At 40.4% G+C, this 27,955-nt stretch overlaps 1 protein-coding gene across 1 annotated transcript in view; it reads left to right on the top strand.

Annotated features, from left to right (window-relative positions):
• LOC120532960 (chondroitin sulfate synthase 3-like) overlaps positions 1-27,955 on the top strand; it is a 307,567-nt gene that overhangs the window by 52,221 nt on the left and 227,391 nt on the right. The window contains exon 2 of the mRNA XM_039759482.1: positions 9,274-9,557. Within this exon, the coding sequence (XP_039615416.1) occupies positions 9,274-9,557 (284 nt within the window). The remainder of the gene's footprint in view (positions 1-9,273; positions 9,558-27,955) is intronic.

Raw genomic sequence — 27,955 nt, 5'->3', positions numbered from 1 at the left:
ATATTTTTTGCCTTAACCTGACACAAGGGCTTTGTGGACACAGAAATCCAATCTTTTCGAATCAGATTTAAGTTACTTTCATATGTGGTCCTAGATCAGATATGCAACATGAATGAGAACATTTAGGCTGGAATTCATCAGGTTTGATGTCTAAACGAAGCTGGCTGAGCAATGTTGCCTTCAGCCAGCACCAGCAGCTTAGCAAAACATAAATGTAGGAGAGCTACAACTGTGAGAACTGTCATGGTCCCACTATTGCTGGCTCTTTTCTTGTACCTCCATATCTTTTGTGCAGCAGTGCCAGCAGTAGCTCCAAGAAACAGCAACCACTAGTTGTCTGGCTTTTTCCTTGCCTTCTCGACCTAATCATATACAACTGATGAACTGTTTGCCATCCTCCAGAGCAAAATGTGACGCACACACTAGTTACTGGTGCATCCATTTTGTCGGTTTGAATACCGCGACTCATCTCACAAATACGCTGTGTTTTGTTGTTGGTGGCAAAGATGACTTGCACACAAATGTGCCAATTTGGAGGGCAGCTGCGTTCACATTACAATTATATAGAGTTCACTTATGCTCATGAATGTGAACCGTCAAGACAGGAAAAGCAGATCTGAGTGAAAATTGGAATTGAGTAATGAGGCTCGTAATGTGAACATAGTGAAACTATTTGTGATTAAGGATATAATGCATTGGACCACAGATCTGAAACATCTGGTAGTTCAAGGGACTTTGCAAGTTTGTATTTTGGTTGTCTGGAGTTAAGAACTGGTAGTCCTGGGTGTCCGGACTACTAATTTGGTCACCCCTTTTTGTACATTTGTACAGTAGCAGAAATCTCCTTAAATCTGCTTGCTTTGCTTTTAATTACTAATATCATTAAAGTCCTCTCAGGTTAAATACAGTATATTTTTGAGATGATATCATAATTTAATATATAAAAATATTCTTATGGTAAATATACTTCTATATTCTATAAGATGATGGCACAATTTTATTTTTTTATTAACAAAAAAAAAATCAATAGATTCTGCCTGCAGACCTACAGTGTGAAGGACGATTGGAGGTCTTAGCTGTGCTTCAAGATGACACGAGACCACACAAGAGTAATTGTGTCTAGTGCCAAGTGTGCATTTGTTATTTCCATTTCTTGCATACTATAACAGCGGGAAATATGACTAGGAATGTTAGCCTTATTTCCATGAGATGACATCACAATTTAATATCTAAAAATATTCTTATATTAAATTTACTGTATTTTCTTCCATGAGACAAAGCTACAATTTAATAGTTTTTAATAGTTCCGTCTAATGATGTCATAGGTTGGTATTTACCTTAAGACTAGCAACTTAATATTTTTGTGACAAGCACTTAAAAAATATCGAGAAATCCTGCTGCAAAATAAATCAGTGGACTTTAGCTATCTGACCTACAGTATGAGGTGCAGTCGGAGATCCTAGCAGTACTATACAAAAGGTAACAGTACAAGAGTAACTTGTTGTTTTAGGAGGCATTTCTCATGTCCCATAACAGTGGGAAAGTGCCACATAGTATGGAGGGACGCTTTATTGTTGTTAAAATAAACATGTCCATTGTCTGGCTTAACTGCTGTTTTGTTTGTGTTTCAAACATTCTGTTTTAGTATTTGTTACAATTTGTTTAATATGAGAGTACTTTTAGAAATTAGCAAGTTAAACACACACCTAATGTGACCAGTATGATGCAACAGAAGTAGTAAACTATGTTTTGTTTATGAAGTTGTGCAATCCTTATTTTATGATATTAGGTTTTATTATGGAATTACAGCTACAATTAGTTGCTGTATGTATGCTCAGCATCCACTTCTGCCTTTTCATACACACACATGCATTTGTCGACTAAACCAATGTTTTAGTTCTGGTGTCACTCTGAATGCCCAACTTTCAAGAGAGCCTTCTGCCAAGACTCTTCATTTCACACCTCCAGCCGAATGATGTCACAGGGTCCTCTGGCTGGAGCAGATTCAGAGGGTCTGTTACTGGAGGACAGCAGCCAGACCATTCTTAAAATTTCAGGGACTCATTGCAGTAGGAATTCATGATTGTTAGATTCTCAGGCTAAATATCCCATCCACCCACTGGTAATGAATGAAGATGAGAAAAGCCCAGGACAAAAATGGCACATGGGAATACCAGGTGAGTAACAAAGGCAATAACCCATCCTAACAATGAGAACGAAATTTGTAATACAAACAAAATTGGATAATTATTCATGTGCATCCCCTTAATGAAACAACTCCCACAATGGTGTCATAATTTAGGTAACACAAGATAATAATAACTTCTGAGTATGAGGATAACGGGTTTATTTGAAATACAAACTCCAGGGTACAAGTTAATATCTTGCAGACTATAGATAATCACTCAAAATAAAATAATTATAGCTTTTGGGGGAAAGATAGTAACTCATGTGTACAAAGTAATAACTATGAATCCTGATCTTAAGAGACAGCTTTCAAATTGTATGGTTTAGAAAGTTTCAGATATAATATTTTAAGCTCTTAGTCTCATTCATGGATGGTTTTATCTGTGTTTTTAATGAGAAATTAAATCTGACTATCCAATGGACATCCGTCCTTTGATTGATTTATCATTTCTTCTTTTCCAGATTTATAAGCGAGTTTTAAAAAAGAGTTGTCCATCTGAAACCTTAAAGCATGCAGCATCTGAATGACTTTATTTCAGCCACATTCTTCAATGTTTAAAATTAAATCTTTCTATAAAACTTGACCGCTGGTTTTCTGTTTTTTTTAGATGGTCCAGCTGCAGACCTTCTGAGCTCTGTGATTCAGTAGCTCTGCTTGACAGCCAGTTGGATTGCACCCCCCCTTAATGTTAACCATGGTGTAGCTAGGAGTTATTGCTGACCTACTGTATACTAATAAAAGGCAAAGCCCTCACTGACTCACTCACTCATCACTGATTCTCCAACTTCCCGTGTAGGTAGAAGGCTGAAATTTGGCAGGCTTATTCCTTACAGCTTACTTACAAAAGTTAAGCAGGTTTCATTTCAAAATTCTACGCGTACAGTCATAACTGAATCCTACTTACGTACATATATACGTCTATAGCCTGCAGCTTGGTCACCGTGTGAGGCAGCGTTGCGTCCCCCATCCCCACGCCACCCACGTAATTGGTTGCCTGCCTATATTGCGTCCCCCATCCCCACGCCTCCCATTTAATTGGCTGCCTACCCATATAAGGCCGTCCGTTGCTTCGGTCTCTTCATTCCCTTCCTTGCTTCGCCACGGTACTCATGTCTCTCTGCTGATAACTGCAGCCTTTTTATTTAATCCATGGCTTCTCCGCTGTTTTATTGTTTGTTTATTACAATTATAGTTATTGTGTAGGTATTTTGACTTAGTTTACTGTTCAGGTACCCATTTCCTTTACTGTTCCAACCGTACCCCGATTAACATGTCTATCGAGGTGATCACCATCGATCAAAGACCTGTCACTTACCGAGAGGTTTTCCATGCCCGGAGATGCCGCCTGCCTTTTCCCTTCTCTGTGTTACATATTGCACCGGCCATATCAGGTTCACTCTTGATATCCGGAGGAACATTGTGTCTTATGTATTGAATGACTGGGACAGGTTCAAGGTGTGGACTGATGACAGTACAGGAGATAATTATACTACACAGGAGCACTAGAAGAGTGAAATGCTTAAGCCCTTCACCTATGGTTCTGCATGTGAGTTGATGGCGGCTGCTGAATTGTTCGGTTATTGCTTTCAAGTGTACTGAAATGGCCAAATATTTTACACCTTTTCGACAACTACAGTATCTATCTATCTATCTATCTATCTATCTATCTATCTATCTATCTATCTATCTATCTATCTATCTATCTAACTGCCAATGCCTCTTAAACATCTTAGATTCAAAGGTGACGATCTGAGTAGTGGACACTTTGATGTTTATGAATGTTTCAACTCTCAAAAGCTGGATGCGAAGTTATCGATGAAACCGGTTGTATGCTTACAATGCTTGACAGATGCCGAATGTCACTTAAACACAACAAGTCCTGCAAATACTAATGTAATTGAAACAAACCATGAAACTCAAACCGATTATGACAGCAGCAATCCAAGCTGTGAGAAAACAGTAAAAAGGAGGCATGTCAGACGCCGTGGTACATTTTCTGATGCAGCTAGACAGAAACAACTTTGTGACGCTGCCGCCAAATACTGGCAGAAAAATCCACAAGTTCATAGAGACGCTGTCACTAAATACTCGCAGGCAATTCCACAAGTTCATAGACACGCTGCCGCTAAATATTCGCAGGCAAATCCATAAGTTAATACCGGGAATGCCTGTTAAACATCTTAGATTCACGAGTACCGATTTGGGTAGTGAACACTTCGATGAATGAAACCTGTTATCTTTACAGCGGTTGACAAACACAGAATGTAACTTGAACACAACACGTCCTAAAGATACGAACCTCATTGAAAGAAATAATGAGAATCAATGACAACAACACTCATAACAGTGACAAAACAATTACATTGACAATCATTTTACTTTATTTTTGAATTGTTTCCTTTTCTTTTTCATAACTTCTTTAACACACTACTTCTCCGCTGGGAAGCGCGGGGATTTTGCTAGTGTATAATAAAGTGCCAACCTCCTTAATGGAGTGGAGCTCTGGAGGTCTGCAACTAGAATATATTGATTTTTTTTACTTATGGTGAGCACTGAGATGCATTTCCACTTAGTGTCATAAATACTCCTGAATACATCTGACCTGTACTCTGGTGGGTTACCCAGTCAGAACTCAATTTGTAGACAGTGTTTGGTATTAGGGGTCAAGGATAGAGCACCTACAGTTGCAGTGTTAGGATCAAGGGGTTTGGACTTTGCAGAATATATTTTTCTACTTATTGTCTTGATTATACTGGGTCAACAAAGATGTCAGAATTTAGGATCACACATGACTGGAGCTGATTATGACAAGTTCAGGAACAAGGCAGAAAGCAGTTTTGATAGCTGCTCTAGTTCATCACAGTGCCCCCCTCTTATATACCACCGTATTCACTCACATGACCCAATTTGGAGTTGCTAACACCTAGTGGTTTCACCAGAAAATGAAGATTTTCTTCATTTTTGTATTTGATTATATGGATTCTGATCTGCTGATCACAAAAAATACCTTTAAGTTTTCCTGTAATGTACCATTTTATTGCAATCGCCTATTTTTGGGATTTCCTTTCATATTACATGTACAGTTAACAAATATGTTATAACATCTACAACTGGAACATCTGCACTAATCTAAAAGTAATGACCCTGCTACTTGACATACAGCTTGGACACACCCAATACCGTGAACAGGACACCCATGCTAAAGTCTCATTAAAATAAACAGAACTGACCACTCCATACTAAGAAAAGTGTGGCATGTAAACCGCTTGTTGGCCCAGCAAAGATCATTTTGTCTCCACTTCATCTAAATTTCATGAAAGCGATGGAACAGGAAAGGTGAAGGATTTCAGTATCCAAGAGAGATGTTTCCATGAGTAATTGATGAGTAGATTCAGGAAGGGATTTTTGTTGGTCCACAAAATTTTCTGCATTCATAGTTAGACTTCTTTCCTGCAATTGGTGAAGTCAGCAATGTTTGTGATGAAAGGTTTCACCAGGATAAGGGAATAATGGAAAAGTAGAATCCATCAGTACTGACTTGACTGTTGTTGGACACTGAAATAAGAACCAGCAGATGCTGAGTACAAATGAAAATCAGCACCAAAACATGTTAAGCTAAAATGAACTAATGTAATATGTCAGCATCATCAAGTGATTAAACACACTAATTCAATAAAAGGTAATCATGCTTCTCCAAATTCTTATGTGGTACAGTCAATCTGAAATTATATTTGTGTTCAGCTTGAAGCTGTCTATCATCAGGTCAGGTCAGGTCAGGTCAGGTCGGGGAGCATGCAGTGGTACAGTGCATTGCCGCTCCCACCACAGAACAAAACAGCTAGGGATCCTGGTTGGCAACCCCCCAGGCAGACACATAGTCCAGTCCCACCCTCCGGAAATTACCCTCTATCTGCCGCAGCCAGGTATTACGTGGACCTGCCCTTGGCCTGGTCCAGCCACTCGGGTCCTCAACAATGAGGATCCTGCGAACTGGATCACCCTTGGGGAATTGTGCCACATCGCCGTAATGCCATAACTGATGCTCCCTCACAATGTAGGTAATGTGCCTCTTCCTACAGAGATCTGGCCAGTCTCAGGTCTGCACACATCAGAGGGTGCCGCCGCCACTGAAATGTGGAGTTTACGCAGCACCTCGTCAATATGTCATTTGCGTTTTCAGGTCTTTCTCAGTGATGATTGTTGCCACTGTATCTTTGCTACTGGCATCACAGTTGCTACCACGTAGTTACCGGAAAAGCAACACGTAATTCCATTGCCGTGACAATATATAAGATGATGTTTGGTTTGCCTACACATCCAAGTTTCAGAATTCAATAAGTACATTTTACACTACTCTTACTTTTCTACATTACTTTAAAAAGTCAGGACTTTTTCTTGTTTTCTTCAATTTGATTTTTGGTTTTGCTTATTTGGTTTGTTATATTGGTTTTAATGGTCTTTTGGCTTTTGAACTTTACAATTAGCTGTCATCTCCCGAATGTTGTGCTTTTTTTTACCTTTATTTTTCTACCTGTGGCACTTGTGGCATGCATGTTCCTGGAGAACATGTCCAATGGAAATGTGAAGAAATTGCTAACTGACTGCTAAAGGCCTCATGATTCCAGATGGGAATGCATGGAATCCTGTCCTGGGCAGCAGGAATTTTAAGGCTAAAAGAAGGTTCATAGGTACTTGAAGTGTTAGAGGGAATTCTCTCCTGATGTCCCTGGAGTAAGTGTACAGCAGCTACTGACCTGGGATGCGCCCCTAAAAGGAGTTTAAAGCCACCTCTGTGTCAGAGGCCCATTGAGTTCAGAGTTTGGAGGAGACCAGTTAGCAGGGTGGAAGAGAAGTTAGAGTCTGGGCTGGCGAGTGAATATAAGAGGAGCTTTGTGGTAAGCAATGTAAGGTGAATGACCTGTAGAGCCATTTTGTTTTTTTCTGGTCTTTTTATGTATCTTGTTTCTCCCTTGTTTTTCAATTCTTTCATTCTGTTTAGTTTTGTAAAATTAGACTATATATTAGTGTGCCTTAGCCTTCTGGGTGTTATTCTAGGTTTTAGGAGACCGCTCAAGAGCTTGGTAAAATTCTACATGTATTGACTTCCTGATTAGAGATCCATCCATTTTCTGAACCAGCTTAAACCAACACATTTAAGTGCATTTTTCCCTCAAACATCACTCAATACCACTGAATGACAAAGTGACAATAGGATTATAGGAATCTGTACATGACACTTGCCATTTGGCTCGGGTGCATCACATTCTATTGATCACCATTAAGATGTGTCTACACCTTGTTAGGAATCCACCTGTGGTCAATTCAATTAATTGAACTGATTAGGAAAGACACACACCTGCCCATAGAAAGCCCACAGTTCATAAAGTGTATCAGAGCAAAATCAAAGCCATGAGGAATTACCTGCAGAACTTAGAGACAAGATTGTGTCGAGGCACACATCTGGGGAAGGTTACAAACAATCTGCAGCACTGAGGATTTTCAAGAGTACATTTATAAATGAAAGAAGTTTGGAACAACCGTGACTCTTCCTAGAGCTGGCCGCCCAGCCAAACTGAATAATCGTTGGAGAAGGGCCTTACCCAATGACCTCCCTAACAGAGCTCCAGAGATCCTGTATGGAGATGGGAGAAACTTCCAGAAGGGCAGCAACCATTGCAACACTCCACTAATGTGGGCATTATGGCAGAGTGGCTAGATGAGACATGAAAGGCTGTTCTGATGAAACCAATATTGAAGTGTTTGACCTTAGTTCTAAGAATTATATCTTGAGAAAACCAGACACTGCTCATCACCTGAATAGTACCATTTTAACAGTGGCAAGGACTGGGAGACCAGTCAGAATTATGGGGAATCTGAACGGAACAAAGTACTGATATAACTGTAATGCGAGCCTGCTTCAGTGTGCTGTGGACCTCAGTCTGGGCCGAAGATTCAATGTCAAACAGGACCACTCGCCCAAAGCACAAAGCAAAGGCAACAGATGAGTGGCTTAGGGTCAACTCTGTGAACGTCCTTGACTGGCCGAGCCAGAACCCAGACTTGAACTCAATTGAACATCTCTGGAGAGACCAGAAAATAGCTGTCCACTGACAGATCTTGAGAGAATTTCCAGAGGTGAATGGTAGAAAATCCCCAAATATGGGTATGTCTGAGCTTGTCACGTCAAACTCAAGTAAATTCTGGGCTATAATCACTGCAAAAGGGGCTTCAACAAATTACTGAGTAAAGGGTCTGAATGCTTGTGTCAATGGGAAATTTCAGATTTTAATAAACTTGCAAAAATAATCCTGTTTTTGTTTTGTCATTCTAGGGTTTCAAGTGTTGCTTGATAAGGGAAAAATTATTTGAAATGATTTGAGCACAAGGCTGTAACATAACAAAATGTGTAAAAAGTAAAGGGGTCTGAATACACCTCAAATCCACTGTGTCTGTTTGTGAATATATATATATGAATATACATATATAATATGTGTGTGTGTGATTATATACTGTATAATGAATTTATTTATATATTGTACTGCATAGATGCATGTATACATATATACTGTGTGCTTCTATACAGATAGATACATATACTTACACATAAACGTTTGTATTTTTTTGAATATACTCATGTATATGTTGTTTTCTCCCACATCTGGGTGAGTGTGAAAGTGGGAATGTGTATGAGTAGCCCTGAGATCAAATAGCACCCCATCCAGGGCTGGTGCCCAGTATTGCCAGGATAACCTTGGGCACCCCTTATTTGGATTAGGTAGCTTTATAGAATTCATATATGAATGGATGTACACTTAGTTAATAGAGTATACTGTATTGCTCACCAGAAGATGGAAGTGCAAAATTAAACTGCAAATTGTTCAGCTTTCAGTCAGTCAGTCTTTGAGAACTTCCATTTATTAGTCAGAAAGTCAAAGTGCTAGACGTTGGGCCTGGCTAAAGCAGGACACCATCCAGTAAAGCTGTTTGACTGTGCTGTGATTTGATGACACTTTGGGAGATGTTCTCTTTTGTTCATGTCTTTCATGGCTGCACCACTAAATAGCTGCCTTTTGTTTATTTGAAAGGTGAGAAGTTAGAAGAGTTTCTCCGATCCCTGAATAGCAGTAAGCCGCTGTACTTGGGACAGACTGGTTTGGGCACCACAGAAGAATTAGGCAAGTTGGCACTGGAGCCTGGGGAGAATTTCTGCATGGGAGGCCCAGGAATGATCTTCAGTCGAGAAGTCCTCAAAAGGATGGTACCACACATAGGAGAATGCCTGCGGGAAATGTACACGACTCATGAGGATGTGGAAGTGGGGAGATGTGTCAGGAGGTTTGGGGGTACCCAATGTGTCTGGTCCTACGAGGTAAGGAGAACGAAGCATTTATTTCATTTAAAAGTCACCCTGGCAATGTTCCCGTTAAAGTCACACTCATCCCGCGGCTACAGTTTCAGATTGACTTTGTTAATTGTTTTGAGAGAATTGGCAATTGAATGCTGCAGTAGATAGATCAGGGAGAGCTGTGCCATCCCCTGAGATGCAACCTTGTTTAGTTTTTAATTTCTTTATGTGATGTTGGGCTGTACCACATGGGAGCGGCAGAATGTGAGCCTGGTACTTTTGAGAGGTCAGCATTTAGTGGCTAGCTACAAGGCCTCAAGTCCGAAGTGGCCACTTTGCCGCTCTATATGCTTTGGCTTGATAGGTCGTTGCCAGCCTTGTGCTGCAGTGGGCCTGAAACTTCAAGAGTATCCTGGCAGGTATTTGAAATCTTCTTTGTCTCCATGCTTATGAAGCATTTGGCAAGATGATCTGCCTATTACTAGAAAATCTAGAAAAAATGTCTGCCAGTTTTGGCTAAAGACATTGAATTTCTAAGAAGGGTTGCAAAGGAGGGGGATTGTCAGTATGGGGTGATTTTGCACTGAGGTGTGGCTCAGCTACTGTCAACTCTTATAACTGACTGGCTTGCATTGGCAGCCTCTACTTTGTTTCTGCATTCTCTGAGGCTTCATTGTTTGTGCTAACAGAGATATGGTGGTCACCAAACTACAGAACGGAGCATAGTAAACTCCTGAGCAGTTAGTCTTTCTTTTAACTCCAATATTGTATAATTACTTAGAAGCTGAATAAATAGACTGCCACTGGCCAGGTGGCATCAGGTTACTTTTTTTGCGCCACCCACGCTCTACTAGAGGGCTTTACTCTCATCCTTAAAGAAAGCCTGTTTACTGTTGAAGAACCTTTTTTTTTGTGAAAATGAAGTCCTTTCAGTTGTTTGCCCAGTGTTTTTAAATGAGGTGTAAAAATAAGTGACCTTGAAGGCAGGGTTGTTTTCTCATTATAAAATTGTGACGCATCAGCACTACTTTTCATGGTTTTTTTTTCCCCATCAGCTTTCTCTGTGAAAGAGTTGACATATTCTGAGAATTGCAAAGTCATTTAGCTAACGACAGAATGGTAAAAGAAACCGTTCAGTGCGAAATCCCGGTCTTGTTGCCTCTGGCTTGCCTGTCCATTAAGCAGGAAGACCGCTTGTGTGGGGTCAGTGCCCACGTAATAAGCACAAACACATTAAAAGGAACTGAGTGCTGCCCTTTATTGATCCCTAAAGTTATTTCTAAGGCTTGATATTGATAACTAATTAGGCGCGCAAAAAGGCTTTCCATTAGGCAGTTACACAGAAAGCTAAGTTTCTAGGGAAGTCCCAGGAGTTGTCCTGTTTGTGGATAATCTAGTCCTCATGCTCAGTAACTATTCTAAATATATTTTCAAAAAAAACATTTTTTAATGGGTGTCATGGTGACAGGATGGTTAGTGCTGCTACCTTCTAACCGGTGGTCCCTGCCCTGTGAAGTGTGCACGTTCTCCCTGTGTCTCAGTGAATGTTTGTCTCCCACATACCTGTGCACAAGCATAATGGCTCTGGTGAGTCTAAATAAATAAAATGTCTATTTTTTGCAGTGGATTGGCACCACATCTGTGCCTAATGCCCCACAACCTTCATACTGAATAAGTGGGATTTGTGAATGGGCAAATGTCAGGTGTCCAGACACCAAGGAAAACTTTAGAGCACCAACCTGGATGTCCCTTTTATTGTGTGTTGAACATACAAATAAACAAACAAAAGACACAATGCTTTTTGGTGTATGTCCTGAATGCATGCATTGAACAAATAAAGAATTGGGGGGCTGCAGTCGCTGCTAGCGGAGCTCCATCCAGCCTGTAATGATGTCTGCTTCCAGCAGCTGGACTGGAAGGGACGTGGTCCGATACCCCTTCATCCAGGCGACTTCTCAGCACTGTGAGGAAAGAAAGAGATGACAATGTTATTGGCAGTGCCCCCTCTCACCTCAGATTACTACATACCTCGACTGAGCCTGCGAGGAGGACCTCCGACACACGTGCATGACAGTAGAAATTCCATCATGATAAGAAAAGTGAACTTTGATTTTTCTTGTTTCTAAAAAGTTAAAAATGAAAATCTGAATGTAAAATTATGTGAAAGGCAGGCACCCTGTCTAGGGTTGCAGTCTCTCTTGCCCCCAGTGTTGCCAGATCAGCCTCTGGTCACCAGTGACCGTATAGTTAGATTAAACAGATTCAGAAAATGGATGGATGGACAAATTTAGAATTTCTGACACTTTCAATTTAGTTTTCATAGACTCATAAATTCAACAATATATTGCAATAAATCAAATGCAAACTGGGATAAAAAAGAAAATTTAGTGCTAGCAGACCATTAATACGTCATCTACATATCTGTGAAGCTAGCCTCGGTAATAAAAAGCATCTGTGCGCAATTTGTTCCAGGACATTACTGGATTTAATAAATGCTAGAAACAATGATGAGGGGACTTCCACGCCAATAGCCCAAGCTATTTAGGTGTCCAGTAGGTAAAGTCTGAGCCATCATGCCTCAGTAACTGCTTGAAGCTTCTGTTTTCACCTCAAACAAAAGCCACTGCAGAAGCAATGTGAGGAGAGCCTGGGTGGGGCGACAATAGTTTTTCAGTCTGGGAAATTAAGTGTTTTTGGGAAGCCAGTCTTGGCCTGACATGGTGCAAAAAAATGAGAACAGTAATTCAGAATAGCAGTAGGCACCAAACAGCAGGGGATCAAAGCCACATCAGTGTGAGCCAACAGTAATCAAAGCAAAAGAAACACTTCAAAAAACAAAACGCGAGGAGAGGCAGACGGGAGCCTTCAGACAGATGACAGGAGATATTCAAACAATGCAAGAGGTGACAGCAGTTCATTTTTAATAAATAAAGACCATCTGAACAGATTGTCAGGAAGCTGTAACTGAGAAGGTTTAAACTAAAGTGATGCTATGAGTTTACTGCATCCCAGAACTTTTATATAAGATCATTTTAACCAGAGCTGAGCTCACCATTAGCATCCATACGCTTTTACAACCCACTTCTGGGCAAATCCCTTATGAAATACCAAACACACACACTCCTAACCAGCTAAGCTTTTGGTATTCCTCTGGTCTTAGCACAATGTATTCATAATTGCCGATTTAAGTATTAATATTGAAGTACATTAAGAGAAAGTTTGCAAAATAAAAAAGTATCTGAGAAGAAATATAAAGATACTTGCCGACCCAGTCTAAAGGCTGATTTATGGCCTACACCAAAGTTTTGTTCCAACCAGTTTCCCAATCAGTGAGTCATTTTACCTCTTGGTGATTTTGTTGAGCGAAGCAGAGAGCTCAGGAAACAGCACTGAACACTGAAAGCTCAGACACACTAGTGTGCTCATTAAGAAATAACCAAGTCACTTGGAAAGGTAGGATGGAAATCATGATGATGATGAAAATCTTTCAATCCAAGATAAAAACCACCATGCAACACATGTAAATACTCGCTACGTTCCAATAAGAACAAACCCATGTTTGTAATTTCTGGATTGAAACCCAGACCGCTTGTTTAATTAGGGTAGTGAGTCCAATTAAAAGCCAGTTTTGCTTGGGATGAAAATCTTCAGCCATTTGGGATTTACAGGACTGACATGAATTTGTGGGCATAGATCGCACTGCCACCTAGAATTTGTTACAGTGCCTATATGACATGTTTAATAGATGAATGTGATGCATTTTTAGAGCTTATCCACAATCTCAGTTTATCATCTGCATTTGTCCAGCGACCCTTTGTAGGTAAAGTCACTTGGTCACTATCGATCTGGACATAATGTGACTAAACCCTTCAAACTGGAACCTACTGAGTTTAGTAAGATCCTAATATATAAAGGCCTGCCAGAGTCTGAAGGGGTATGAAGATGGCTCTGGACAGAAGGAGGCCTTCAAGGAGGCATAGACTCAACACACCATGTTGACAATTGGAGAGTTCATCCTGCTGTCTTTTTGCAGGATCTTAAGTGGTAGCCATCAAAGTGTGTCTTGAGGCACAGGGACACAGTAATATAGGCCGAAAATTCAGTTTCAGAAGCGATTCGAGGAGTAGTCTCATTCTGAATAAATGTTGGTTGTATAAGTCGCTCCCTAACAAGCAAGCTGAGTCTTGAGTCAGAAATGAAGGTTCAACCATTGGGGACATAACCTGGGAATGAATCGAGTGGGACTGAAAGCTCACTTTCTGCCAGAATCAAGCCAATTCTACAGCTGAAAGGTGATTTGAGGTTAATGGTCAATTGGTTGGGAGGGAAAGTAAGGCCAGAGATTAGAGAGGAAGGACAGAAGGCCAGATCTTTGGTGGGGGAGAGTGGAGTAGCCATCCCAACTACTAGACTGTGGCTCTCCGTCTGTCAAGAGAGTTCCAGTGTGGCTGTAGGGTTTTGGATTTCATTTTAGATTATTTGAATACTTTCACTGTTCTCCCTTTGCACATTCATGCCTTTTTGTTTTTATTTTTTGGCCCTTTTTGATAATAATGCACATCTTTCTCACACAGTGTTTCAGATGTTTGCAGCTGAAGTGACCCCCATAAGTCACCTTTGCCATTATTCTTATTTGTTGTGCAGTTTTATCTGCTGTCTTCATACTTCTTACAGAGTCACATAGAATATTCAAGGGACTCAAACTTGGATGCTTTAGGTTAATAGGTGTGTGGTTCATCTCCTGTTTCTGAATTCTCCCATACACTCTATTCTCAAAGCTCTTAATGTCTGTTTTAGTTCTTTCCTTTGATGATCTGAGATTAAAGTTTGAAAATAGGCCCCAATTATTATATTACAGCTTTCTTCTCAGGGTTTTAGAGCAATCATAATTAGGAGCAGACACAGGCCGTCTCTTTGAAGAATATTTCACTTTGAAAACGCCCAGCTTTTTGGTGTTGCAACCCAAAGACAATGGCCATGCTGTCATTAAGAAAATAATGAAGGCAGCTGTAAATTAGAGCGTGTGGCTTGCCAATTTGCTACCTTTTCAGGACTAGTCTCCTGCTGGAGGTCAGCTTTTATGGTCCACATCAAAGGGTCCAGCCTCTGCTGACTGTGTTACAGAGCGCAGTGCCCAAGTGTCACGTGCTGGAAACAAATCATCATGCCCAGCCCGTGGTGTCTACAAGGTTTGCCGCACTAATTGACTTTCTCAGTACTGCTGACACACAGTATATAAGCAGAAGCGCAGTTGCCTTTCTGTTGAAAATGCACCAAACTGATTTCATGCATCAGTGGCCTTCATCTGCATGATGATTAAATAGACTCCCAGCCGGCTCAGCGTTAGAAAGCATCTCCAGCTTTTTTTGCTAAGGGGTCTGCAAGTGGTCCATTTGTGACTTGTGGTCGCATCTGGTCATACTTCAGAGAGGCGGAACAAGAGGGGCCTGAACCACAGCATACATTAGTGTCTGTGAGAAGTCCAAGAGTAATGTGTCATCTGTTCTTGATGCCCAAATAACATTTCTCCTGATCTGTGAGTGACAAGTAAAGCCTGGTTGCACACCTCAAATCAAACAGAGTTGCTGAGTTATTAGCTGCTAATTGACTCCACTGTGTCTGTCCTAAGTGCTCACTAGCACATAAGGCCAAACTAAGCATTCACACTTTTCCAGATGGCCGACACTAAAACATTTCCACATCACCTCTACATGCAACATGGAAACAGGAATAGACGGGCTTTAATGTGGAGTTAAATTCCCATTTTCCAGATGGGCTAATTAGTCCTGAGTCAGGCTTCTGTGTTTGTTCTGCTTTGCCAGCACCATTCGAAAATCTTTGCAGCAGTGCCGTTCCAGGCATCCCGCGGCCTTCTCTCCGTAAATTGCCTGTATTGGTGATGTGTAAACAGCCAGGTGTAAGATGCTATGTATCAGCGCTTCTTGTTTTTGTTCTGCTAAAGCCACCTTCTAACATGTTTTTGACCCCCATGACTTAATATAGAGTTCAGAATCGAGAACAACTGCAATTGTCCACCTTAATAAAACGGTACGTTTCTAAATGTCTGTCATTCCAAAAGATGGAGCATCTCAAACAGTTTTAGAAATAAAATTCATTGTGTTTGTCACTCTAACAGATGGTGCATCACAAATGCTAACACTGCTTTTATGAATCCCAAAGCAAATGGCCTATAACCGAGACATATGCACTGCATGGTGCACTGCAAATTTAACGCTGAAGTCTATATTGATTATTTACATATTAACCCGTCTTAGACATGTAGAACAGCTAGCTTACAAATAAATAGCTTCAGTGTAATAGAGTAAGAAAGGAACCCACAAAAAACACAGACCTCCACTTGAGTCTGCACAAGTCCAGGCGCTTTGGCTTACTTTGCCTGCTAACCCTCACCATCTCCTTCTCTGATTTTCCCAGGAAATTCCAGCCTCCATATTCAGTAAACCCTTCACTGGAATTGCTTCCTGAGTGAAGTCATTCCTCTAAAACTTCAGATGCTAGCAGACTACAATGCATTGTAGTAGCCCCTGATTTTAGCTCACAACCTAACCTGTGACATTCTCTGAAATGCCAAGCACCTAATTGGCATTTGGGTTGCATGCTCTTTTGAGTAGGCAACAGGAGCCCAGTAGTTCCTTGTTGCTGGTCTGAGGACATCCCTTTACTTTGTATTGAACAACTTCCCCAGTAAGTTGTGCCAGTATCTCCACTTCACTAGTGTGTTACTCAGGCAGCAGCCTTAACACTTTTGAAGAGGACCCCATGCTCTGATCGTGGCTCTTGCATGATGAGCACTTGGCAAACATTGGTATTTAAAACAACTGGACTGATTACATCTATCTTTTATCATATAATTAATTTTTGTTACAAGATTCTATTAAAAAGTGAGATGGCTCTGCCTTGATTTGTCTTAGATTTGACCGTCATGTCAACAAAAGCTGAAGAAGAGTGCTAAGACTTGATATCCCCGGTATAGAAAATTAAATCTGTAAACTGAAGCTGCAAATAGCTAACTGCATAAAATAAATTTGCGTCAATTATCTGTGGGGTTTGAAGTTTGAAGTCTGCTTGAAAAGCAGTAGGGTGCCCTACAATTAAAGCAATATATATTAAATATGTATTAAAGTAATAACATGAATAGTTCTGTATTTTAAATCTCTAATATTCTGAATATTGAAGAAATAGAGCTCAATAAGGAAGGTGGCATATGCGTTTAGAAAATTGTAGGCTTTAGAAATGAACTTTTTACTCATTAAAAGACAGCTGTCCAGGTAAATTGTGCAAACTCAGTTGTCGTACACAGAAACATTGACAGTTTGAATTCAAGATGCTTGTAAAGCCTTGCTAGTGTCGCACACTGATATTGACACTGAGGCCTGTTCCTTTAGGGGGCGATAGCTCCCTAGTTGGAATAAGTTCTTTTGTAATTGCAGCGTTTTAAGTAACCGAAAACTATACAGATATGATATTAAAAGGCGATACCTCTCCCATAGTGGTACGGCGGTAAAAATCACATAAGAGAAAATAACAGCTTCTTTTAATGATGATTTACGCGGCATTACAGACGGGAAGCCATAGCAAGACAATACCAAGGTGGGATATTGATCTATACAGTCACCCATTTTTTGTCGCTGCGATGGAAGGATTTTCAGGCCGAATGACGTTATCACCCATCCTCTGTCGGTTTCAAAGTATTTGGCTGATGTCCAAGTTTTTTATACTGGTTCCTCCATGTGCGGGCACCCACGTCTGCAAATAGTCCATTACCGAACAAGGAACGAAGATTTTGTGCTGACGCTTAACAGAGGACAAAATAGTATACACCTGTCTTTAGGTTGACTATTCATTCCTCCAGCTGTCTTTGTCTGTCTTGTCCTATGCTTGGCCCAACAATTCTAAATGCTGAGAGCCCCTGTGTGCTAACTTTGGCCTGGCCTGTACATGTGAGTGGATTTATAAAATAATTTTTGTACAGAGCACAGTGACATTAAACTTATATTCTGATTACAGGCCCCATCCACACCTCCACGTTTTTGTTTAAAAATACAGACAATAGCCTCAGTTTTCAGCCTTTTGTTGCACTACCCAACTTTTTGTCAAATGCAGACTGTAATACCTGACAGAGAAGAATTGCTCTCCATGGCTCACCTGTATGCATCTAGATTGTGTTTTGTACAGTTTGTATGCTGCATAAGTGTAAACAACTCAAATAATTTTCCTATTGCTACAACTGTATGATAGATCCCGTGGTCGGTGGCTTGTTTTATCCCCTTCAAAGATTTTTATGTTGATGCGCACACACCCACCATAGGCAAACGTCTATGTCCCATGAATTTTCAGTTGTTTTAGTATGGGTGGAGATCATTTTGGTTTAAAAGCGCCACTTTAAAATGTAAACATGATACTGTGGGCAAAGTTATATTGGACAGGATCTTCAGGAGTTTCATTTGTCTCAATTGTTGTGAAATTAAATCTCTAAATTATTGTTTTAAAAAACATGTATTTGATGTTATCAGATGTGTTTTCACTCAAAACGCAACTTTGACTAGCATGCATCTCATAAGACCAGGATTAATTTATCCTTATAAGTTAACCATTGGCTTTACAGAGCTTGAATATAAGATATCCTTAATACTAAAAAACCTTTTCACTGTTTAACGATCTGATTTGATTTCAAAGTTGCATTGCTCTCTTAATTGTATTTGATGGATGTTCTACTGTTGATGTTTCCTCCCGTTGTTGATTGTTGTGCACTGCAGCCTGTTAAAGCATCCGTCCGTCTCTCCACTTGTAAAACCCACTCATTCGAATTTTAGGATAGCAGGGAGCTGAAGGCTAATTAGTCGCCTCACAAGTATCATTCATTACAAACGTAAAAACACTCAAGTATGTCATATTTTAAGTTAACTGAATGACAGTAAACTGTTGGTGATGATGCTTGTTCTTTGTCTAGGTAAATAAATGATTTTTTTCCAGAGAATTTAACAGACCTGGCCTGGCTTGAAGTGTGACCTTCATAGAACTAAAATGTGCAGGCAATCCATGTGCTGTATGTTTTTAAAATTATTTTGCTATTAATTTTATAATTAATTATCACAATGCAGGCAAATTGGTCCTGTGTATAGTACACTGGCTGGTGTTAGTGTCTCTGAAACGCGCAGGGTTTTTTTATGGAATATTTCTATCACACTGTCAAGTCATTGTTTATGTCTAATTTGTGCTTTGACAAATGCTAGCTATATAAATTTTATAGCGCAGGTTTTATTTTATGCCTTCTCACAATTAAGATGGCGGAATTAATATGAAGCAATAAACAGGAGGATACTTTTCCATACAAAAAGAGCTTGGATCCAGTGGCAGCTTTATGTGAAATCCATTTATTTTTTAATTTTATGTGATGTTTTCTGCATAGTTTATGCGTAATTTGATATCTATTTGTGGGTCTTTGTACTACTGAAAAAATCCAAATCTAATATTTAATTTTAGTTTCAGTGTGTTTTTGTTACAGTTATAACAATAAGAAACCCCCCAGTTAGTGAGGTTCATCACTCAATTATGATGGCTTATTCATAAAAGGATAATTAGACCAAGACTTGATGCTGCCTGTAACTAACAGTAGCCCCATCAATGCGTATTTAGAGCCCCTCTAAAAATGAAACTCAAGACTGATCTGATGAAATGGGGTAGTTATATTGAGTAATAAACAACCCTAAATACTGAAATATAACAAAGACGTAATGACAATAATCATGAAGACACCACAAAACACAATACATTAAACTCCTCGGATTGTTATCTTCATAGTCTCTTATGAATTCCCCATAGAAATCCCAGTTAATCCACAGTAACAGTAGAGGTTCCGAGACTCAAAACCAAGAGTATCAAGTTTATTGGCAACTTTTAAAGTTGGCATTCGAGGTGTGTTGTAATCGGATCGTCTCAGTAGCCCTCAGAAATGCACTTCTGTTTTCCTTTTCTATAATCTGAGCTAAGGAAGTTTCCTTCAGAATAACCTGGGAAAAATCCGCTCTGATCCAGTAGGATACTCTTCATGGCATGAATCACTTTCCTCCTCCACTCTTTTCCTTCACACTCCTTACTTCAAAGAGAAAGATCTCAAAAAGGGTCTTTGGTGTTTTAGACGCACTCGCCTTGGTTTAGGTTATTCAGCTTCCAGGGAAAAGTCCAAGCCCTAGAGTAACCCGGCGAATGAGCCAGTAAATCTCTGTCACTATTCACAACATTCAGTGACACTCTGTGACAGGGGTCTCTAACTCGCGTCCTGGAGCACTACACTGGCTGCAGGTTTTCATTCAAAGCCTTTTCTTAATTATTGACCAGTTTTTGCTGCTAATTAACTCTTTTGCCTTAATTTCAATTGACTTGCTATTTAAGACTCAGGCCCTTTAATTATATATTTTTTTCCTTAATTAGCTGCCAAACATTAATGAGAGACCAAACAAGCGAACAAATGACCAGCGTACCTGTGTCCATCACACAATATGTGAAAGTAAATTAAGGTGAAGCGCTCAATAATGCTGATCTCGTCAGGCCCACTAAACTTTTTGATGGAGTTCTTGGAAAATAAGAAAGTCAGCGGTTTTGGAAATGTCTGCTGTGGCATAACAAGACCACCAACAAGCCATGGAATTAAATAATGCGTTTAACAAACAAAAAGAATTGGCTTCTTATTAAGAATCTGGCTGGAGTGACAGTGGTTGGAGTTTCAGGCCCCGATTTAACTGGTCATCCGTTGGCTCACTTCCTATCTCATTTCTGAGAGGCTGGGCAGAGGAGGACGTAATCTTGAACAAGAAGTCAGTCAACATGGAGGAAAAAGAAGTTAATTAGCAACAAAAACTGGCCATTCATTAAGAAAAGGGTGAGGATAAAAACGTGCAGACACAGTAGCACACCAGGAGCGGAGTTGGAGAGCCTTGCTCTATGACAAGGACATATTTACACACATGCAAACATTCATGGTCACTGTGTTGTTGCTATCCAGGGCTTGCTGGGAGTGTGCTGTGTGTGATGTCATCAACGTGAGTGCATTAGTATACCGGGTGCACTTCCAGGTTATCCGAGATTGCAGATAAAAAATGCAATTTTTCGTTTTGTGTTTTGGAGCTGACAAACAAACTTGGCTTGACTCTGACTTGCGTTTCATTTTCTGGTCCTTTTTTCTTTACAAATTGCTTCTTATTTCACCTTGGCCGTACAAATCCTATCTGGCCACAGACCAGCCAGACTACAGATGACGGTGATTTGAGATGTAAGACTGTATTAACGTATCAGCACGATAATGCTGAGTGTCTTTGGGTTCTATTTAGTCACCTCTCATGAGGTTCACTAATAAAGGAGATTAATTACTGCAAAACTGTCAGTAGCAGAGTATTTTTAAATTGTGTATGATAATGTGAGTGCACTTTAAGGCACTGATGGCTGAATGCAGTTTCCCTTGACAGACGATGCTGACTTAATCAAAGAAGAAAATTTAATGTTAAATTTATGAATGTAATAATAATTAAAAAAATATGAGGGAAACTTGAGAATGGACTGAATACTATAAATATATTGGCAAAGTGTGAATGGCTGCTTTTTAATGGCAAAGACTTGTGGGAATGTTAGGTGTGTTGATTGGCTGATTCATCTGAAATCCAGCACTTTTTAAGCTCACCTTTAAGTTAGTTGGAAAGTTGGACTTGTTTAAAATTCAGCCCTTCACCTGCACTTGCTCCAAGGGTGATTGTACAATGGCTGACCCTGTGCTCTGACCCCAAGGGGTATGCGAAAACTAACAAATTCCTAATATGAGAAATTGTATAAGATAAAATAAAGAACAAATAATAAAAATAAAAAAAGGGTGAAATAAAGAGCCTTGACATAAAACAAAGGTTTGGGGCAGCCCGCCGTGTACGGCAAAATAAGGCAAAGTATTCAGCACAACAATGTACAGAATGGAGTCCAAAACAGAACTGATCAACAGAGGAAGGTTTATACTGAGGTTTGAAGAAGTGATGTCGTCCTCAGGGCCAGGACAGGAAGTGATGTCTTCATATTCAGGTAGGATTTCCCATGTCTGGTCTGCGGGGACAAAATAAGTGGGTTGAATGCACCCCTCCACCCCCTGGCAGGGCATGGAATTCCCTGTGGCTGGCTCCCATGCGCCCATACTGTATGTGACACTAGCCACCCAGGGTTTGAAACTCTACAGGCAGACCTTGGTCTTTAGGTGGCCAGACTGTCCAGATATGTACAGTAGTATATCCTCCTCTCTATCATCACATCTGAGTATTAAATGCTCGAGCATCGTGAAGCTCCAGCACTTTCCAACTGTATAAAAATCTGACAGTCTAACGCGTGGCCCCTTTAGTGTTTTACCATTGCTGTAAACATTCATCCATCTTGCTTCCTCAGCACTTGTCGGCATGTATTTAAGTAAACTGCCACTGCTGTCCTAAAAAATAAATCCAGTGCCTCTGAAAATAAAGTCAAATGGCAGGATTAAATGACACAGCTCACAAATATGATCCCAATGCAGCACAAACTACACTGTCTTAAACAAAACGTGTAATAATCAGAGTGTAATAACTTATATGTGTGGCCCTGAATAACACAAAATTTAATCCTGCATGTTTAGCTTGCTATTATCTATTCATTGTAGGTACAGGTAAATTAGTTTGTTGCTTCAAGCCTCAGGCTTCATTGCCACTGTCATTAAAGCCATATGTTAGAAAGGCTAGCCGTATTTAAGAACATAAGGACAATTATAATGAAAAGAGGCCATTCATCCCAGTGTAGCTTACCTATCCCTATACAACCCACTCCTTCATGATTTACATTTGTATTTTGAAAGTTCCTTATGTTCTGTTATCTACCACACTACTTGGTTATTTATTCCACATATTTTTAATTCTGTTTGTGAAGAAAAACTTTGTAATATTTGTACAAAACTTAACCTTAACCCACTTCATATACAGTAATCCCTCCTCGATCGTGGAGGTTGCGTTCCAGAACCCCCGCGATAGGTTAAAATCTGCGAAGAAGAAACCATATGTTTGTATGGTTATTTGTATATATTTTAAGCCCTTATAAACTCTCCCACATTATTTATAAATATTCCCTGCACAGTTATACAGCATAAACCCTTTATATTCTCTTAGTTATTAGGTAAGATTCGTTGAAATTATGTATGTAAACACACTGTGGAATCATCGATGCCGTACTGGCTCCTGCAGAGGTGTAGCTGTTCCCTTACTTCAACATCTCCAAAACTTTTACCTTTTCACCAATCGTTAGCATCTTCCATTGGCGCCTGGGCACAGCTCCTAAAGCAGTAGCAGGAGCAGATTGTTTTGTTGCCATAACGAAGGACTTGACTACGCACAAAGATAAACACAACAGTTAACTTTTTACACAGCGAAACACGTTGATGCTCAATGAGCAAGACGCGACTTCTTGGTTAACGCAGCAGAATCAAATTCAGCGCTCCGTCGCTGTGCCAATCAGCACACAGGAACTTAACTGCGTGCTCTGATTGGGTAGCTTCTCAGCCATCCGCCAATAGCGTCCCTTGTATGAAATCAACTGGGCAAACCAACTGAGGAAGCATGTACCAGAAGTAAATTGTCCGCAGAAACCCGCGAAGCAGCGAAAAATCCGCGTTATATTTAGATTATTTAGATATGCTTACATATAAAATACGCGATAGAGTGAAGCCACGAAAGTCAAAGCGTGATATAGCGAGGGATTACTGTATGTGCCCCAGTGTTCTTGTTAAAAGACAAAGTGAGAATGTGTAAACTCCACTGCACAAATTCATTTGAACACCTTGGAGCTATGAGCTAGCAGGGTTAACAGTGCCATCCTGTTAGTAAGTAAAAATTTTGACAAAACATCCCATTCAGCCCAACAAAGCTCGCCAATCTGGTTCAATTAATTATTCCATAATAACATCAAGTTGAGTTTTGAAGGTCCCTGAAGTCCTACTGTCCTCCACACTTCTTGGTAGCTTATTCCATTTGTCTGTTGTCGTCTGTTGGAAGAAAAACTTTGTAATGTTCTTGCAAAATTTACTCTTAACAAGATGCCACAAGTGGAGTGGTGGCTCTGAGGCTAGGGATCAGCATGGGCAATCGGAAGGTTGACGGTTTGAATCCCGTAAATGTCCAAAGTGATTCTACTCTGTTGGGCCCCTGAGCATGGCCCTTAACCTGCAATTGCTCTGTCCTGGGTATGAAGTTAACTTGTATCCAGCCCTGCAAGTAGGCCTTCCAACTTGGAGGGAAAACTTGGGGGTTGGTGGCAGGATTGGCACTCCAGCCACTGTACTAGTGTGGTGCTGAGGTATCACCCATTGCATGGCTGGCACTCAGATCCTAATCTGGAATCCTGAAGTGGTTTGTCATTTGGTGGGTGCGGTAATGCACCCTTAATTATTACATGCTCTTAATCTCTCTCAAGATGCCAAGTGTGTTCCCATGTTCTTGTTGAACGCATTTTAAAGTAATCGTCTTAATCCACTGTACTAATTCCCTTCAACACTTCAATCATGTCACTTGTTAATCTCCTTGTGCCTAAATATACACAAGTAGCATACTTTCTTGATTGATTCATTTTCTAAATAAGTTTTTGCAGTTGTAGACAGAAGATATTTTTTAGAAATGTTTTATTTTTTCTTTTGGTATGTTAGGTTTTCTCCCGCATCCAGAGAGGTAAGTTGTCTGTTCTAAATTGGCCCCAAAGGAGTGGGTGTGAGAGTGAGTATGCCATTTAATGGAGTGTTACCCCATCCAGGGCAAGTTCCTGCTTTGCACCTCTTGCTTCTAGAGTTGTCAAGATCCTAAGGTGGATTAAGCATGTTTAGGTAATGGATGTATATCTTGCTGTTTCTGAAGTTGTATTGGGTTGCCATGCTAGCTCTGCTTTTCTAATTGCCCTGTTTGTCCCGTCTCCTCCTTGATTCTGAAATGAAGCCTAAGAGTGCAAGTCTTCCACAGGAGTCTACTTTCAAGTCATTTAAGCACCACAGACCTCACAAGTATCATGTCAGGGACTTATTACTGTATTGTCTGCCTCCCAGCTTGTGATGTGGGCATCCCTAGGGGGCAGTATTCTCCAGCTGGGAGGTGGGCGTGTCTGTGTTCCTCACTTTTAACAGACCTTAGCTTTTCCTTCTGATGGTGTATTAATGGGCCGGTTTATACTTCACGCTCAGAACACATACGTGCACATATCATGGCTGCCATGTGTTCCCAGTGTTCATTTGTCTCGTCCTCTGAGCATGTCCTTAGAAATTAACGTGACGCGTTAAAGTTGCAATAGTAGCAAAAGTCGGGGGTGGGTTTGGTCGCAGTGTGATCAAGTTGGAATGTGACTTCAGAGTCTCTGTTTACTATCTACATGTGACAGCTGCTTTGCAGATCCTGTAGGATCGACGTTTATGCATCAATGTTTGATGAATGATTTGATGTGGTGAAGCAAAATGGCGACATGCAAATGCATTTGTGGTGCTTTTTATATTCAGGCATCGCATATTCCCCAACGTAATGTCACGATACATTTTAAACGTCTCACATACCATCCTCTGTGCCGTTTTTTTTTTTGCACCTTCAGAACAGCAACAGAATGTGCAATGTGGCAGCGTATTTGAGCCACAGAGAAAAAAATTAAGGACACAGTGAAAAGGTCTATTTTGTGATTAAAGTGGAAATTTCGGCTTTAATCTCGAAATGTCCATTTTAACCTCGTAGTTTACTTTTTCATTAAAGTAGACCATCATAAACGTTATCTTGAAAAGATGTTAATCACTACGTGCTTCTGATGCTTCCTCCTATGATAACAGTAGCGGCAAGCAGCAATTGCCACACAGAACACATTGAATTTATAATAGTCCAGCTCTCTGCACATTTAGAATCCTTAGATTTACACTTGATATCACTTTCATTATGAATTGTGTTAAATCATGTATGTTACATTTTACAGATAAATTGTTAACTTTGTTTAAATAATGAGTACTGTTAATAATTACACATGTGGGGGCGGCATGGTGGCAGAATGGTAGTGCTGATGTCTTGTAGTATGGAGTCAGATCTCTGGTGTTCCCTTCCTGGATTTTGCATGTTTTCCTGGTGAGTTTCCACACTGTGCTCCGGTTTCCTTCCAAACACATGAAGGTTTGGGGATTTGGTGATGCTAAAATGACGCTAGTGTATGTGTATACTTGTGTTCATCTTGCAATGAGCTGATGCCCCATCTAGGGACTGTTTCTGCCTCGTGCCCAATTCTTGTTGGAATGGTCGCATCCCCAGATTGATGGATTTAATCATTAAACATTCTTTTCCAAGATATTGTGGCAACATGTCCTCAGAATTTAATGGATGTTTCTGGCAATTCACAACACAGCAAAGCCGAACGTTTTCTCACCGTGATGATGTCTCGCATAGCCACCTGATGGAATCTTCCAGATTTACGTAAAGTACGTGTGCAACTATAAACAGTACACCGGTTGTGTAGAAGTAGCATCCAAAGGAGCACGTGTTGCGTCGCGTGAAGTATAAACTCAGCCTTAATGTGCATATTGAAATCTTATATCCCATTTAGTTGCAAAGAATTTGACATGCTGGGAATTTTTGAGCTCACTTTCACGGAGACACTCACATTAGGTTAGAATATATCACATTTTGTATCAGCAGCTACACAGTAATGGAAACCACACTTGACGGAAGTCTTGCAGCTTCAGATTCTGCATATTTTCATCTCCGCAGGTGGGCACCATTCATTTTCACGCTCCACTTGTGAGTCTCTGAACTGCTCTGAAAATCAAATAAATACAGACTTTAAGAAGCAGGATGCATTACAGAAGTCCCGAATGCTTGCCAGCCTAATAGAAGCACAATAATAGCTGCATGTTATTGCATGGGATATATGACTGATATGGATCCTTTGATTTCAGGCTCTTACCTGAGAAGCCAGGTCATGATATCAAGACTTGCGTCACAAGTAATTCTTATGCTTGCTTTAGCCACATTTCTTATTCTCCTTCTCTTTTCACTTTGGTGCAATTTTGAGTTCTAGAATTGGGAACAAAACTGGGATAAATGACCAAAAGCATGCCATTTCTGCTGATCTCAAACGAAGCTGGCTACTTTTGCCCACTTTTTTTATTAAGCAGCCATGCATGTCTGACAGAAGAAACGCTGTACCTTTTGATTGCAGACCACATTTCCTGAAACTTCATGGTCAAATACAGATGGTAGCTTCAGGTTCTAAACTCCTAGTGTTGTCCCCTTCCACCATATCTATTGTTAATTATACTTGATCACGCCCTGAGACAGGCCGCCCTCTTGCCATTAAGTGGGATTACTCTATTGCCTTTTGGGACCCAGGTAGCTAAAATTATTCATGCCTCTGGGACAAATTTCACAATTTATAGTCAAGTCTCCTTGTAAAATGCTTACGTTTTGTATTTCTGTTTATACAAATCTGGTCAAACTCTATGAGGAGTTTCTATCAAGGCTTTATTTCTGAATTTGTAATTCTCTGAGTAGTCCTCCCATGCAACCCAAAGACATGTCAGTTAGAGTTTAAATGGAAATTCGAAATTTGTTGCATTTGTACAGTCCAGTAAAGAACTGGGGTCTTGTCTAGGGCTGACTTCTGTCGTTTTCCCATGCTATTCGGATATACTTTGGCCTACAGTTACCAGTTGCAAATTTTTGCATCCAAATTTAATAAACGTAGCCAGTGTTTGGTACACACCTAAGCCTAGGTGCCGTGCAATGAAATAAGCAGCCTGTCAGAGATGCGGTCCCAAATGCTCCCCAGACAGGCTAGAAGAAACTCATCTGAGAAAAGCATTTGGATTTTCCTAGGATAGGATGTCATAGTAACAGAAAATTGCAGATTGCTGGTCCTCCAGACAAACAGCTGACAGCAGGCCAGTGCTGCTAAGATTCAGATGTCCACAGGGCTACATGGAAGTTGTAGTTCTGACTGGCCACTATGGCAGAAGGAAAAACAGGGGTCACACCAAGGTGGTTACAGGTCTTTTATGGGGTTCAGCTCACTAGAAAGTGGTTCCTGGGAAAGCAGGCCATTGCACCAGGACTTACTTTACAAGGGGCTCCATAGCTACTACCAGGTGAGTCTGGAGATGGTAACAATATAGGGTCAAGGGTTCAACTGAAGGAGTGGAGACAAAGACAACTGAGGCCAGTGCTAGAGAAAGGAGTGGGTCAGACATGTGAGGCCTAGCTGCCTTCTGGAGGTACCTTACTGTGGGTTTATTAGGTCCTTATTGCCACATGTAAGAGTTTTACTGGACTCAGTACTTGCATGTCCTAATTTACATGCAGCACATTGGCTCTCTCTGGCACCATGATTAGTGTGCATAACAGTCTTTT

The sequence above is a fragment of the Polypterus senegalus genome, chromosome 7 (assembly GCF_016835505.1).
Source record: "Polypterus senegalus isolate Bchr_013 chromosome 7, ASM1683550v1, whole genome shotgun sequence".
Classification (NCBI taxonomy): Eukaryota; Metazoa; Chordata; class Cladistia; order Polypteriformes; family Polypteridae; genus Polypterus; species Polypterus senegalus.
This window is presented reverse-complemented; position numbering and strand designations above follow the sequence as displayed.